Below are 15,771 nucleotides of genomic sequence, written 5' to 3'. Positions count from 1 at the left end.
TCACTGGTGAACAAACAAACTTACTTTTTCCCAAGTAAGGTATGACTAAACACAGAAGCTTAAATACAGTCCAGGTATCAGCAGGTATCAGAAACTGGACTTTTCTAGCTTAGTAAGGTGGGAAAATAACAAGTGTTTTTGTTTTTTTGTTTTTTTTTTCAAGAAAACAGTAGAAACAAATGCAAAAAAGTTTGTACTACAGTAATGGCTGTTGCACTTGAGTGGGGAGCCAGTAACAGTTAAAAATAGAATTTACAGCAAAAAACATATTTTAAAGTGCAGGTGCAAATAAATGCAATATCAGTGTAAAATGAGCATTCTGAGAAGCAACAAATGCCAGAAAACAAGCATTTAGACAGAAATAGCAATAAGCAACAAGAAAAAACAAACATTGGTAGTTAAACACTCCAAAGTCTCTCCTTTTGTCTTTCTAGCATTGTTGGTCTCTGCAGGACACCTGGGCAGGATCTGCTGAGCTCACAGAAACACAAACAATGCGCAAATGCATTTTTTATATCAGAAAGATTACAGAGAAATTAACCCAAAATGGACAATAAAACTACAGTTTCTGGGCAGAAACCACTCCTCCAAGGGCAGGTAGGCTGTTCAGAACTCCCCACTCTCACTGGTGAACAAAAAAACTTCCTTTTTGCCCTAGTAAGGAATGGCCAAACACAGAAGCTTAAACACAGTCCAGGTATCAGCAAGTATCTGAAACTGGACTTTTCTAGTTTAGTAAGGCAGAAAATATCAAGATTTTTTTGTTTTTTGTTTTTTGTTCAAGAGAACAGTAGAAACAAATGCAAACACACTTTTATAGTACAGTAATGGCTGTCACACTTGAGTGGGAAGCCAGTAACAGTTAAAAACACAATTTACAACAAAAAACTAATTTTAAATTGCAGGCATAATTAAATGCAATTTCAGTTTAAAATGAGCATTCTGAGAAGCAATAAACTCCAGAAAATGAGCGTTTAGGTGGAAATAGCAATAAGCAACAAGAAAAAACAAAAACAAAATGGTACTTAAACAATCCAAAGTCTCTTCTATTGTCTCTCTGGCATTGTAGGTCTCTGCAGGACACCTGGGCAGGATCTGCTGAGCTTAAACAAACACAAAAGCTGCACAAATGTGGTTTTTATATCTGAAAGATTAACGAGATAGAAATTAGCCCAAAATGGCCAATAAAACTAAAGTTTTGGGGCAGGAACCACTCCTCCAAAGGCAGGTAGGCTGTTCAGAACTCCCCACTCTCACTGGTGAACAAAGAAACTTCCTCTTTCCCCTAGTAAGGTATGGCCAAACAGAGAAGCTTAAACACAGTCCAGGTATCAGCAAGTATCTAAACTGGACTTTTCCAGCTTAGTAAGGCGGAAAAATATCAAATTTTTTGTTGTTTTTTTTTTTCAAGAAAACAGTAGAAACAAATGCAAAAAAAACTTTTATAGAGCAGTAATTGCTGTCGCACTTGTGTGGGAAGCCAGTAACAGTTAAAAATACAATTTACAACAAAAATGAAACTGCAGGCACAAATAAATGCAATTTCAGTTTAAAATGAGTGTTCTGAGAAGCAATAAATGCCAGAAAATGAGCGTTTAGGTGGAAATAGCAATAAGCAACAAGAAAAAACAAAAAAATAGTACTTAAACACTCCAAACTCTCCTTTTGTCTCTCTTGCATTGTAAGTCTCTGCAGGACACCTGGGCAGGATCTGCTGAGCTTATACAAACACAAAAACTGCACATATGTGGTTTTTATATCAGAAAGATTAAAGATGTAGAAATGATCCCAAAATGGCCATTGAAACTACAGTTTCTGGGCAGAAGCCACTCCTCCAAGGGCAGGTAGGCTGTTTAGAGCTCCCCACTCTCACTGGTGAACAAAGAAACTTCATTTTTGCCCAAGTAAGGTATGGCCAAACACAGAAGCTTAGACACAGTCCAGGTATCAGCAAGTATCTGAAACCGGACTTTTCTAGCTTAGTAAGGTGGGAAAATAACAAGATTTTTTTGTTTTTTTTTCAAGAAAACAGTGGAAACAAATGTAAAAACACTTTTGTACTTCAGTAATGGCTGTCGCACTTGAGTGGGAAGCCAGTAACAGTTAAAAATACAATTTACAACAAAAAATGAATTTTAAAGTGCAGGTACAAATAAATGCAATTTCAGTGTAAAATGAGCTTTCTGAGAAACAATAAACATCAGAAAAAGAGTGTTTAGGCGGAAATAGCAATAAGCAACAAGAAAAACCAAAAAATGGCACTTAAACAATCCAAAGTCTCACCTATTGTGCATTATAGGTCTCTGCAGGACACCTGGGCATGATCTGCTGAGCTTATACAAACAAAAAAAATGTACAAATGCAGTTGTTATATCAGAAAGATTAAAGAGATAGAAATTAGCCCAAAATGACCAATAAAACTACAGTTTCTGGGCAGAAACCACTCCTCCAAGGGCATGTAGGCTTTTCAGAGCTCCCGACTCTCAATGGTGAACAAAGAAACTTCCTTTTTGCACAACTAAGGTATTGCCAAACACAGAAGCTTAAACACCATCCAGGTATCAGCAGGTATTTGAAACTGGACTTTTCTAGCTTAGTAAGGCAGGAAAATAACAAGATTTTTTGTTTTGTTTTCAAGAAAACAGTAGAACAAATGCAAAAACACTTTTATAGGGCAGTAATGGCTGTCGTACTTGTGTGGGAAGCCAGTAACAATTAAAAATACAATTTACAACAAAAACGAATTTTAAAGTGCAGGCACAAATAAATACAATTTCAGTATAAAATGAGCATTCTGAGAAGCAACAAAAGTCAGAAAATGAGCATTTAAGCAGAAATAACAATAAGCAACAAGAAAAAACAGAAAAATGGTACTTAAACACTCCAAAGTCTCTCCTTTTGTCTCTCTGGCATTGTAGGTCTCTGCAGGACACCTGGGCAGGATCTGCTGAACTTATACAAACACAAAAAATGTGCAAATGCGTTTTTTTATATCAGAAAGGTTAAAGGTATAGAAATTAGTCAAAAATGGCCAATAAAACTACAGTTTCTGGGCAGAAACCACTCCTCCAAGGGCAGGTAGGCTGTTCAGAACTCCCCACTCTCACTGATGAACAAAGAGACATCCTTTTTGCCCTAGTAAGGTATGGCCAAACACAGAAGCTTAAACACAGTCCAGGTATCAGCAGCTATCTGAAATTGGACTTTTCTAGCTTAGTAAGGCAGGAAAATATCATTTTTTTGTTTGTTTTTCAAGAAAACAGTAGAAACAAATGCAAAAACACTATTGTAGAGCAGTAATGGCTGTCACACTTGTGTGGGAAGCCAGTAACAATTAAAAATACAATTTACAACAAAAAACTAATTTTAAAGTGCAGGCACAAATAAATGCAATTTCAGTGTAAAATGAGCATTCTGAGAAGCAATAAATGTCAGAAAATGAGCATTTAAGCAGAAATAGCAATAAGCAACAAGAAAAACCAGATAAATGGTACTTAAACACTCCAAAGTCTCTCCTTTTGTCTCTCTGGCATTGTAGGTCTCTGCAGGACACCTGGGCAGGATCTGCTGAGCTTATACAAACACAAAAAATGCGCAAATGCATTTTTTATATCAGAAAGGTTAAAGATATAGAAATTAGTCAAAATGGCCAATAAAACTACAGTTTCTGGGCAGAAACCACTCCTCCAAGGGCAGCTAGGGTGTTCAGAGCTCCCCACTCTCACTGGTGAACAAAGAAACTTCCTTTTTGCCCAAGTAAGGTATGGCCAAACACAGAAGCTTAAACACAGTCCATGTATCAGCAGGTATCTGAAACTGGACTTTTCTAGCTTAGTGAGGTGGGAAAATAGCTAGTTTTTTGTTTGTTTTCTTTCAGGAAAACAGTAGAAACAAATGCAAAAACACTTTTATAGTGCAATAATGGCTGCCACACTTGAGTGGAAGCCAGTAACAGTTAAAAATAAAATTTACAGCAAAAAACAAATTTTAATGTGCAGGCCAAATAAATGCAATTTCAGTGTGAAATGAGCGTTCTGAGATACAATAAACTCCAGAAAATGAGCGTTTAGGTGGAAATAGCAATAAGCAACAAGAAAAACCAAAAAATGGTACTTAAACACTCCAAAGTCTCTCCTTTTGTCTTTCTATCATTGTAGGTATCTGCAGGGCAGCTGGGCAGGATCTGCTGAGCTTACAGAAACACAAAACCACACAAATGCGGTTTTTATATCAGAAAGATTAAAGAGAGAGAAATTAGCCCAAAATGGCCAATAAAACTACAGTTTCTGGGCAGAAACCACTCCTCCAAGGGCACATAGGCTGTTCAGAGCTCCCCACTCTCACTGGTGAACAAAGAAATGTCCTTTTTGCTCTAGTAAGGAATGGCCAAACACAGAAGCTTAAACACAGTCCAGGTATCAGCAAGTATCTGAAACTGGACTTTTCTAGCTTAGTAAGGCAGAAAATATCAAGATTTTTCTGGGGTTTTTTTCTGTTTTTTTTCAAGAAAACAGTAGAAACAAATGCAAAAACACTTTTATAGGGCAGTAATGGCTGTCACACTTGTGTGGGAAGCCAGTAACAATTAAAAATACAATTTACAACAAAAACTAATTTTAAAGTGCAGGCACATATAAATGCAATTTCAGTGTAAAATGAGCATTCTGAGAAGCAATAAACATCAGAAAATGAGCATTTAAGTGGAAATAGCAATAAGCAACAAGAAAAAACAGAAAAAATGGTACTTAAACTCTCCAAAGTCTCTCCTTTTCTCTCTTTGGCATTGTAGGTCTCTGCAGGACACCTGGGCAGGATATGCTGAGCTTATACAAACACAAAAAAATGCTCAAATGCATTTTTTGTATCAGAAAGGTTAAAGATATAGAAATTAGCCCAAAATGACAAATAAAACTACAGTTTCTGGGCAGAAACCACTCCTCCAATGGCAGCTAGGGTGTTCAGAGCTCCCCTCTCTCACTGGTGAACAAAGAAACTTCCTTTTTGCCCAAGTAAGGTATGGCCAAACACAGAAGCTTAAACACAGTCCAGGTATCAGCAGATATCTGAACCTGAAATTTTCTAGCTTGGTAAGGTGGGAAAATAACAAGATTTTTTTGTTTTTTTTCAAGAAAACAGTAGAAACAAATGCAAAAACACTTTTGTACTGCAGTAATGACTGTCGCACTTGAGTGGGAAGCCAGTAACAGTTAAAAATACAATTTACAAAAAAAAATAATTTTAAAGTGCAGGCACAAATATATGCAATTTCAGTGTAAAATAAGCATTCTGAGAAACAATAAATACCAGAAAATGAGCGTTTAGGCAGAAATAGCAATAAGCAACAAGAAAAACCAAAAAAGGTACTTAAACATTCCAAAGACTCTCTTTTTGTCTCTCTCGTATTGTCGGTCTCTGCAGGACACCTGGACAGGATCTGCTGAGCTTATAGAAACACAAAAACAATGTAAATGCATTTTTTATATCAGAAAGATTAAAGAGAAAACAATTTAGCCCAAAATGGCCAATAAAACTACAGTTTCTGGGCCAAAACCACTCCTCCAAGGGCAGGTAGGCTGTTCAGAGATCCCCACTCTTCCTGGTGAACAAAGAAACTTCCTTTTTGCCCTAGGAAGGTATGGCCAAACACAGTAGCTTAAACACAGTCCAGGTATCAGTAAGTATCTGAAATTGGACTTTTCTAGCTTAGTAAGGTGGGAAAATATCTGTTTTTTTTGTTTTTTTTTCAAGAAAATAGTAGAAACAAATGCAAAAACACTTTTATAGAGCAGTAATGGCTGTTACATTTGCATGGGAAGCCAGTAATAGTTAAAAATACAATTTACAACAAAAACAAATTTTAAAGTGCAGGCACAAATAAATGCAATTTCAGTGTAAAATGAGCTTTCTGAGAAGCAATAAATGCCAGAAAATGAGCGTTTAGGCTGAAATAGCAATAAGCAACAAGAAAAAACAGAAAAATGGTACTTACACTCCAAAGTCTCTCCTTTTGTCTTCCTAGCATTGTAGGTCTCTGCAGGACATGTGGGCAGGATCTGCTGAGCTTATACAAACACAAAAATGCTGAAATGCAGTCTTTATATCAGAAAGATTAAAGAGATAGAAATTAGCCCAAAATGGCCAATAAAACTACAGTTTCTGGGCAGAAACCACTCCTCAAAAGGCAGGTAGACTGTTCAGAGCTCCCCACTCTCAATGGCAAACAAAGAAACTTCCTTTTTGCCCAAGTAAGGTATGGACAAACACAGAAGCCTTAAACACAGTCCAGGTATCAGCAGGTATCTGAAACAAGACTTTTCTAGCTTATTAAGGTGGCAAAATAGCAATTTGTTTTTTTTTTCAAGAAAACAGTAGAAACAAATGCAAAAACACTTTTATAGTGCAGTAATGGCTGTCGCCCTTGAGTGGGAAGCTAGTAACAGTTAAAAATACAATTTACAACAAAAAATGAATTTTAAAGTGCAGGCACAAATAAATGCAATTTCAGTGTAAAATGAGTGTTCTGTGAAGCAATAAACACCAGAAAATGAACGTTTAGGGGAAATAGTAATAAGCAACAAGAAAAACCAAAAAAATACTACTTAAACAATCCAAAGTCTCTCCTTTTGTCCCGCTGATATTGTAGGTCTCTGCAGGACACCTGGGCAGGATCTTCTGAGCTTATACTTCATATCTTTCAGATAAGACAATACCCTGTACTCTAATTAAAGATAGCAACTTTCAGAGTTTAAAAGAGTGTTACTGTTACACCAAGGGAGTGGTATATATTGCAACCTGTATGGTATGTGAGGGGTACTATGTTGGGCCCAATGAAAGGGATGCGATGTATGAATGTACCATTGTGAAGAATCTTGAGCATGATTTCAGCATTTACAATTATAGTAGGACAACTGTGAATACTGATTGGGCAGAACTGTTCTCAAAAGGGCTCAGTTTTGTGCCAACAACTGGTAGTGACATTATCAGTACTATTTTGGAGTTTAAATTATTCACTAGGAAGTTGAATTTGGAACTCTTTTTTACACAGGAGGGGGGCTGGGCAATGTATGTTGCAGGAGAATCTAGGCCGATTAAATAGACCAAATACTTTCATTCCCCCTATGCACCCGACAGCACAAATGTATGAGACCCTTTGTGAAAATGAATTCAGAAAAGTGGTTGCCAATAATAACAAAAAACTTCTTGATAATAATGGGGCCAATAATTTAACTAGGCAAGAAACTACATTGTTCCGTGATATTTTGAAGAATGATGAAATCAGGATTATGAAACCAGATAAAGGGGGAGGAATTGTTATCATGGATGTGTATGATTACAATAGTAAAATGACTGACTTATTGTACAGTGACACATACACAGAGATTTCCAAAAATGAGTTGAATATATCCTACAGGAGTATAGATTTAGACATTAAACAACTTTCACTCAATGAGCAAATTACTGTAGAAACTTCTAGATTTTTGGAAACTAAGCATCCTAGGATTCCTACCATTTTTGGAATCCCTAAAATACATAAGAGTATCTCTCACCCCCCCTTATGACCGATTGTCAATGCAAAAGCTTCTAAGACCTTCAGTTTGGCTAAATATATTGACAACACTGTTAAGCACACCCTTGATAACAGAGACCTGGTGATTAAGGACTCCTGGGACTTACAGTATGTACCACGAGGACTTGATCTTGGTCACCATTGACATCTGTGACCTCTTCTCAGTAATACCCCATGATGTTGGACTAGAATGGTTCTATGACTGTTTATGCTTAAATAGTACATTGAACCATGACACTATCCTTAATATCAGGTCCTGTATGGAAATGGTTCTAGACAACAACTTTATCACTTTTGAGGTGCATTTATTCAAGCAGGTGCAGGGGGTGGCAATGGGCGCATGTTGCCCACCGTCATTTGCTAACATTGTATTAGCACAGTGGGAAGACCTTTATGTAGTGAACTCTGAATTCAAGGACATGTGGGTACTATATGGATGGTACGTGGATGATATGGTCTTATTTTAGCATGGGAGAGAAGATGACCTAAATAGGTTCTTCGTTTACATCAACAACACCACCAACGTTTTGAAATTTACCATGACCAAGGACCTTGACACCTTGAATTATCTGGATGTTACTATTAAGAAAGATCACTTTAAGGGTAGGTTTACTTTGCACCTTTATAGAAAACCTACCTATTCTAACTCTTTGTTGCATTTTGAGAGTTGCCACCTTCTGCATCAGAAAAAATCCCTTGTCAAGGGGAAATACGTGAGACTGGCCAGAATGGTGTCTGACCAGGATGATTTTGTTAAAGAATGTGATGTCCTAATGGGAATGTTGCAGAAAAGAGGGTACCCCTTTAACTTTGTCAATGACATAGCTGAAGAAGTCAAATCAAAAAGAGCTGGGGGTATTTATTCTACACTCTTGGAGAAGCCTGAAGGTTTGAATAGAATCTCTGGTTTGGTCAAAACTGACAGTTTTACTAGGGCATGTGTCCTTCCCTTCACTAGGGACTTTTTTAACATTAGAAGCATCATTTATGATTTTTGGACCATTTTTTGTTTGGATGAGAAGATCAACAAAAGGTTGGGGGAAAAACCTCTTGTGGTTTACAAAAAGGGCACCTCCTTGAAAGGCCTGGTGGAGAGGAAAAAGTTAAAGGCAGGCCTAGGTGGAACTTTTAAATGTGGGAGGTGTGGACAATGCCCCTATATATTGGACACTGATTCCATTAGAGTCAGGAACTATGGTAAAATTACTACTAATAGGAAGTGTTACTGTTACATCAAGGGAGTGGTAGATATTGCAACTTGTATGGTATGTGAGGGGTACTATGTGTGGAAGACAATCAGAGCTCTCAGACAAAGAATATATCAACACAACTATGATATACTAAAAAATAAAGAAACCAATGCTTTATTTAAGCATATAAAGGTACACCCGACACATTATTTTAAATTTTTTGTACTTGAACAAGTAGACCTGGGTCCATGAGGGGGGCCTGACGATGACTTCCTTGAATATTTAGAGCTCAAGTGGCAGATTAAATTAAATGCATGTCAACCACCTGGGCTCAATGACAAGTTATCCATTAGTTCTGTATTAAAACTAAAATCAGCCTTTTTTATATGATTTTATTCAAGATCTGTGTTTTAAATCATACTTCAATATATAATACATTAATGTCTATGTGGTTGGTAGGTGGCAATTGGTGTGTTGTAGTGGGCAGTTACTTTGATTATGTGTTACTGTCTTTTTAAACTGCTTAATTATTTTACAGGAAAATTATGTTTGCTTTGTCAACCAATGGCTGTAAGAGTTAGGGTATTTAAATATGGCATTTTTTTGTATGTTCTTGTTCTGATGAAGTCTTGTGATTTTGACGAAAGCGCTTAACTTTTTTAAATAAATTTTCTGGATTTAGTGCTGCAGTGTTCCTTTGGTGATCCTCTTCATATATTTTTTACTTGGTTTTGGTGTTCGTTATCTCTAAGAGTTTAAAAGAGTAATAATTAAAATCTGTCTCTGAATCTGAGCTTCTTCTAGTTCCTGAATTTGCACCTGTGTGTGTGTGTGTGTGTGTGTGTGTGTGTGTGTGTGTGTGTGTGTGTGTGTGTGTGTGTTTATATGTGTATGAGAAAAAGGGAAAAATCCTGAAGTATGTTAACATTTTTGGCTTCTGGCTTCATGTCTTGTCTGATCCAGATAAAATTAGTGATTTTCCAGCAAATTATAGCAGGCTAAGTTTCTGACATCATACCCTTCTGAAAATGTTTGCTAATGTAATACCTGGTGTTGTAACATTAACGTTTCTAAAAGCAATATTTAAAATCTGTCCCTGATTTTCTGCAGTTTTGCAATGATGTGTGTGTGTGTGTGTGTGTGTGTGTGTGTGTGTGTGTGTGTGTGTGTGTGTGTGTGTGTATGCGAAAGCAGGAGAGGAATCCTGCAGAATGTGCAGATTTATTCCTTATGTTATTCTTTTGCTTCATATGTTTGGTGTGGTCCCCATAGAGTTTTTGCTTTTTCCAGTAAATCTTAGTAAATTCAGTTTCAGACTTCATAACATTCTGAAAGTGCATGCTAATGCCATTCCTGGTGTTATGTACACTTAAAATTTGTCCCTAAATATGGGTCTTTTGTTTTGTGTGTGTGTGAGTGTGTTTGTGAATAAATGGGAATATTTTGCCTCATGGTTTTGGTCTTTTGCTTAATATTTTTGGTCTGTTCCCATATAACTTGTGATTTTCTAATAATTCATTGAAGGTTGAGTTTCAGACTTCATCTCTTTCAGAAAATGGATGCTAATGCAAAACTGTTATTCTATCAACTTTCTAAGTTGATCAGACTAATATTTCAGTTCTGTCAAAGAAACAGCAAAGGTTCCAAGCACAGCTTAGTTCAAAATATTTAATATTTCAGTTCTGTCCCTGATCTGCATCTTTGTCTACCCCGCCATCACCATTATTTTTGGATTGTTCACAATTTTTTATGCTAACAAGTTGAGAAGTATGCCAGGAGTACTGTCTGGTTATGTGATCTGCTCAGAGCTGCATAGCAGGTAGATGAAGGTGAAGGGAATCAAGTGCTGTACCCTGGGCACAGGAAACCATTCAGTACCAGCTCAGTCCTGTGCTAACTAGCAGACTGACCCCCTGTTATTACTGGTTTTGTCCAGGCATTTTCTGCAAAGAGGTCAAGGGGTACGGTGGGGGGGAGTCAATATAAATTCTGTCTGTATGATTTTTTTTTATTTGGTTTTCTGAGAGACAAGGATGCTATGAACCATGTAAAATGCTTGAGGCCCCCAAAATGCATGCATCAGTCCTAATTAAAGCTCATCAGCTAGCAGTGTTGCATATTGGATAACATTAGACTGTCTTCAAACTTCCCTGGAAGATGTACATTCTGATTTCTGTCACTGAGAGGGAGTTACTTAACCTGTCCTCCTTTGCACATTAGAAGCATGGTTATATTTTAATTACCATGAGTGTGATGAGAGCTTCAGTAGATTTATTGGGTGTGGTTGTGCTGCTGTAAAGTGAATTTAGTTTAGCAGAAATTCATGACTGGTTGTGGGTAATGTGGGTAGTGCAGGATTTATTCATGGTTAGCAAGGTTTGATTATCAGGGTGAAGCCTGAGAAATTAAACAAAGCCAAACATAGATATATCCTACATTACCCACACAAAGAAGTGGATTATTGCTATTATCCAGTGGCATTATTCAAGAAAAAATAGCCTTACCTTTTCTATCTAAATTTCATTACATAAAAGTCCTTGGTACTGTTCCAGTGATTCCAGGTAGTCTAGGCTTATGCCTTAAGTCTGTGCATGCAGATTGCTGCACAGTGCGTTGCTGTCTCAAGTGCTTTTGCTTGTTTTTTTCCATTATGAGTCTGCTGTACTATTATCTCTATACAGTCAAGATTTTTGCCTCATATTTTTATTCTGTATTTCATAAAAGCTATGGTTTTCTGGCAAATTATTGATGAATGAAGTCACTAAAAAATGACAGACGTCTCTGTTTCGGAAGGATCAAGGTTGCAAGTTATGCTATAGAGCTCCACGTAGTGATTCTCCTGACACCAAAAAGTTTTTTTTTCAATTTAAATTTTCCACAGCCTCAAAAAGAAAATAGTTAATAGCATTTCTTCCTGACGGAAAGCTGTCTTTACACTGAGCATGCTGATTGGTCTGTCCAATCAGTGTGCATATTTTTAAATATTAAATTTCTTTAACTGAGTAAAAATGATATTCTAGAATACATTTTTATGTATATTGTACTGCTCTCAGAATGCAACTGGGTTTTAGTGTAGAATTGTGTGGCTATCATTATGTTTAAATCACATTGCTTAGATATTAGTACTTTAATGGAGTCAAAACAAATAGAAGCACTGTCTTTGCTAAATGTATTGCAAATACTGAATAAAAGTAAAAATGAAAAATGCATTTTGTAGCACATGTTTCATACTGGTTGTGTGTGATTCACTACATCTTATAATCAAATTATGAGGCCACTGCAGTGTTATCGACACATATTTCCATATTATGTATTAAAAGGGGCATCTTTTCCTGCATATGTTGCAATGGGTTACCTTCAATTCCCCTAAAGCTCATTTCACTGACATTCATTTGACTGAGCCCAAATGACTGACACTTCACTTCCCCTAAAGTTCATTTCCATGACAATTAGTACTGGCAGTGTATACAGTAATGTAAGATAAGTAAAAGGAATATGTCATTTTCCCCACTGTAGTGCGACCCTGGAGTTAGTACATATAGTTAGAGGGGTATGGGGGGCACAGCCCCCCACACTGGGAGATGTGAGGGGGCTTAGCCCCCCCCCCACCTAGTTTGATTTTACTGAACAATATAAAACCAAAAGCAGAGAATATAAAATCAAACTAGGTGGGGGGTTATGCCTCCCACACCCCCCAGTGTGGGGGACTGTGCCCCCACCCCCCCTAAATATATATACTAACTCCAGGATCACACTACAGTGGGGAAAAGGACATATTCCTTTTACTTGCATTACAGTGTTCTACACACTGCCAGTACTAATTGTCAGGGAAATGAGTTTTAGGGGAAGTGAAGTGTCAGTCATTTGGTACCAGTCAAATGAGCTTTAGGGGAAGTGAAGGTAACCTGTTTAAAGAATATTGAATTATAACATAGTTTTGTCTTGTCTACTCTATAAAACATACAGAAAAAGTTATCTTTATTTAGAGATTGTTAAGAATGCTGGGCTTTGCTAAAAAATTCATCTTTATGCCTATTGCTTCTTACTGATTGGCTCGTCTGTATTTAAGTAGTTTATTGCCTTGTAAAATATATGGGGTTATAATTTAAAGAATATTATTAGTATTTACCATGTATTTAGTTTTAATTTAATAACAACTTATACCTTTTGCAAACTGTAGCTACAGTAGCAGTATTTGTGAAGGATGCTGGTACCCCTTCTATTTAAAAGCTATGCAGGTGCTAAGTAGTGCACCATTTCCCCTTACAACTTGGACTGTAAAAAATACAGACATTATTGCTAGAGCATGAACTTACAACAGGAAGGTCCAGGTATGTATGCCACCACTGTATTCACAGTGTATAATATGCATGGGCCACCATTCTTAACACTCACCACACCCCACACCCTTTTTATCTTATTTCACTGTAATTTGCTAATAGTGTTTTTTGCTATTCATATCATTCTTAGGTTCTCCTTCCTTGCCTGATAAATACCGTCACTCTCGAGAGCTGATGATGATGATGCCTCCTCACCGAGATCGGCCAAGTAGTGCTATGTATCCACCTGGCATGATCGATAATGGACAGGTAAGAGTGAATGCAGCCAATGATGGCTACTGTGAGCACAAATGAAGGTAAAAGTGATTTTCTTTTGCAGGGATATCATATGTTGGGTGCCATAACTATTCTTTCAAAAGGAGATTTTTTTTTTTTAATTTCAAAGAGACAAATTACTTTCAGAATATTTGCTGAATATTAGATGGCAAATGCATATGTGATAGTGGATCTAATATGGTAACATTAGTGAGACAAATGACATATAACATTAAATACTAATAAGAACTTTAATCAATTAAATAATAAAGTAACATCAAAGTGAACCTACATATATATCTTATGGATATTTAACAAGAATTTAATAATGCTTGAAATATGAAAACATGTATATTGTAAAAAATATGTAAAAATAAAAATAGTAATAGCTTCTTAGATGAACTGTGAAAACACAGTCCATATTTGAGAAAATATCCCTAAATCTAGACCGAAACATTAACCCTAAAGTCACTGATTTTTGCAATACTACAGAAAGGCATTGGTCCAGCTGGGCTTTTAGTCAGTCTAACATTCATTGAAATCAGTTTTCACCAAATTGCCATGCTGAAAGGGCTTTAAATATCATTGCTTTTGGTCAGTTGCAGAAAATCGAATGTTTATTTAGTTAATTATGCATAGGTGATCCCCTGGTTTTATACTAGCAATGAAGATGCAGCTTAGTAAGTGCTATAGTATAACTCTACATATGATATTAGAATACTTTGGGAGTTTACTTGCCAACTTTAAACATTGTTTTCTTAAGTACAGCCAGCTCTGTGCCCACTTTATGGTTCTAATATTATGTTTATTTTTGTATTTACTTGGCACGTCCAAGTAAATAGAATGAAGCAAATCCAGTGATCTAGGGTAAGAGAAACTTATTCAGCCAAATTTAGGAAGCAGTACCTTACTCTAGAAGAACAAATCTGGCTAAATCCTCAATTTACCAAAAACAAAATAGTCTCCTTAGTTGTATATGCAGCTATTTATCACCAGTAAACCTTCTTTATTATAGAAATGAGTTTAGCACTTTCATCCCAAACAGGGACCTCCTTAGAACTAAAAAGATTTTAATTATCACTCAATGTATAATCATTTAAAAGCAGTCATGTCATACTCAACTACAAATCACATTTGCATTTAAATTCAACCAATCATAAAATAATCTTGGTTACCAGTAGAAGTTCAACCAGCTTATTTCATGAAAAACACTTAAGCTGAATGTATATTGTTAGAAAAAATATATTAATGTTCATAAATTAAATAATGCATTAGCATATGCATGGAAACAATATAAAATATAAAAACTTTACTATTAACATAGAATTAAAATGTATTTTATAAATGTTATAATTATATTCCAAAGTAGTGTTATAACATACCTGTATACTCAGCTATACATTATAAATATTTGTGACACCCTGGAACATGAAAGTTACAAAACTGGAAATAAAATATAAAAAAATAATGGTAGAAATAAATCATCATAATCTTAACAACCTAAGTTTTAAAACACTGTTGATTGCCACACAGTTCCCTAGACTGAATGATGCTGTATAATTCAGTTTAATTTTCCACACATGCTCTTTTCAGTCTAAATACGACTCCCAGTCACCCCTTATAATATTCCTAGGGACCTTTTCCAGTAGAAAAACGGGAGCTTATTCAAACACACACACACACACACACACACACACACACACACACACACACACACACACACACACACACACACACACACACACACACACACACACACACACACACACACACACACACAAGAATGTTTAGCCAAAGTGTTGGTTAGAGTATTTTGTTTAATATTGCCAATATGCTCAAAAATTCTCATTTTTAAGTTCCTCTCTGTTTTTCTGATATAAAATCATTCACATGACAGGCATGAGGCTACATAAACTACACCATTAGTATAACAATTGTAATGTCCTTGACAATATAATATGTTAGAAAAACCTGCTATATTCACATTGTAGAATCATTAATATATTTACAGAACTTACACTGACCACATTTAGTCATATATCCATATTTGTAAAACGCAAGTCATACTTAGAATAGGAGAACATGTCAATGTATTTGCAATCCTTTGTTTAAATGCAGTTTCTGCCATTGCAAATGTAGATGCTACAGATTGCACAACTACAGCACATTAAAACTTTGCAGGGGAGGTAGAACACAAGAAAGATAAAAACTGTGTCTACATACATTTTACTATTTATTGCACTTGGCATGAAGGTGGTTTTAACTCTATATATTTTACAGATGTTTTACCACAAAGGAATTATTTAAAAAATTTAAGCCATTTTTTCATAGCCAAACCGATTTGTTTTTCTGTGCAGCTTTCAAACTCATTGGAGTTTTATTTACTGCCCCTCCACAGTGCTCATTTAAATATTAACTG

General features: G+C 36.1%; 1 protein-coding gene across 1 annotated transcript in view; it reads left to right on the top strand.

Moving 5' to 3' along the window:
- DOCK3 (dedicator of cytokinesis 3) overlaps positions 1 to 15,771 on the top strand; it is a 4,843,230-nt gene that overhangs the window by 4,726,804 nt on the left and 100,655 nt on the right. The window contains exon 50 of the mRNA XM_044077993.1: positions 13,228 to 13,346. Within this exon, the coding sequence (XP_043933928.1) occupies positions 13,228 to 13,346 (119 nt within the window). The remainder of the gene's footprint in view (positions 1 to 13,227; positions 13,347 to 15,771) is intronic.

Source organism: Protopterus annectens, chromosome 7.part0, assembly GCF_019279795.1.
Source record: "Protopterus annectens isolate FY-2018-M chromosome 7.part0, PAN1.0, whole genome shotgun sequence".
In the NCBI taxonomy this organism is placed as follows: Eukaryota; Metazoa; Chordata; order Ceratodontiformes; family Protopteridae; genus Protopterus; species Protopterus annectens.
This window is presented reverse-complemented; position numbering and strand designations above follow the sequence as displayed.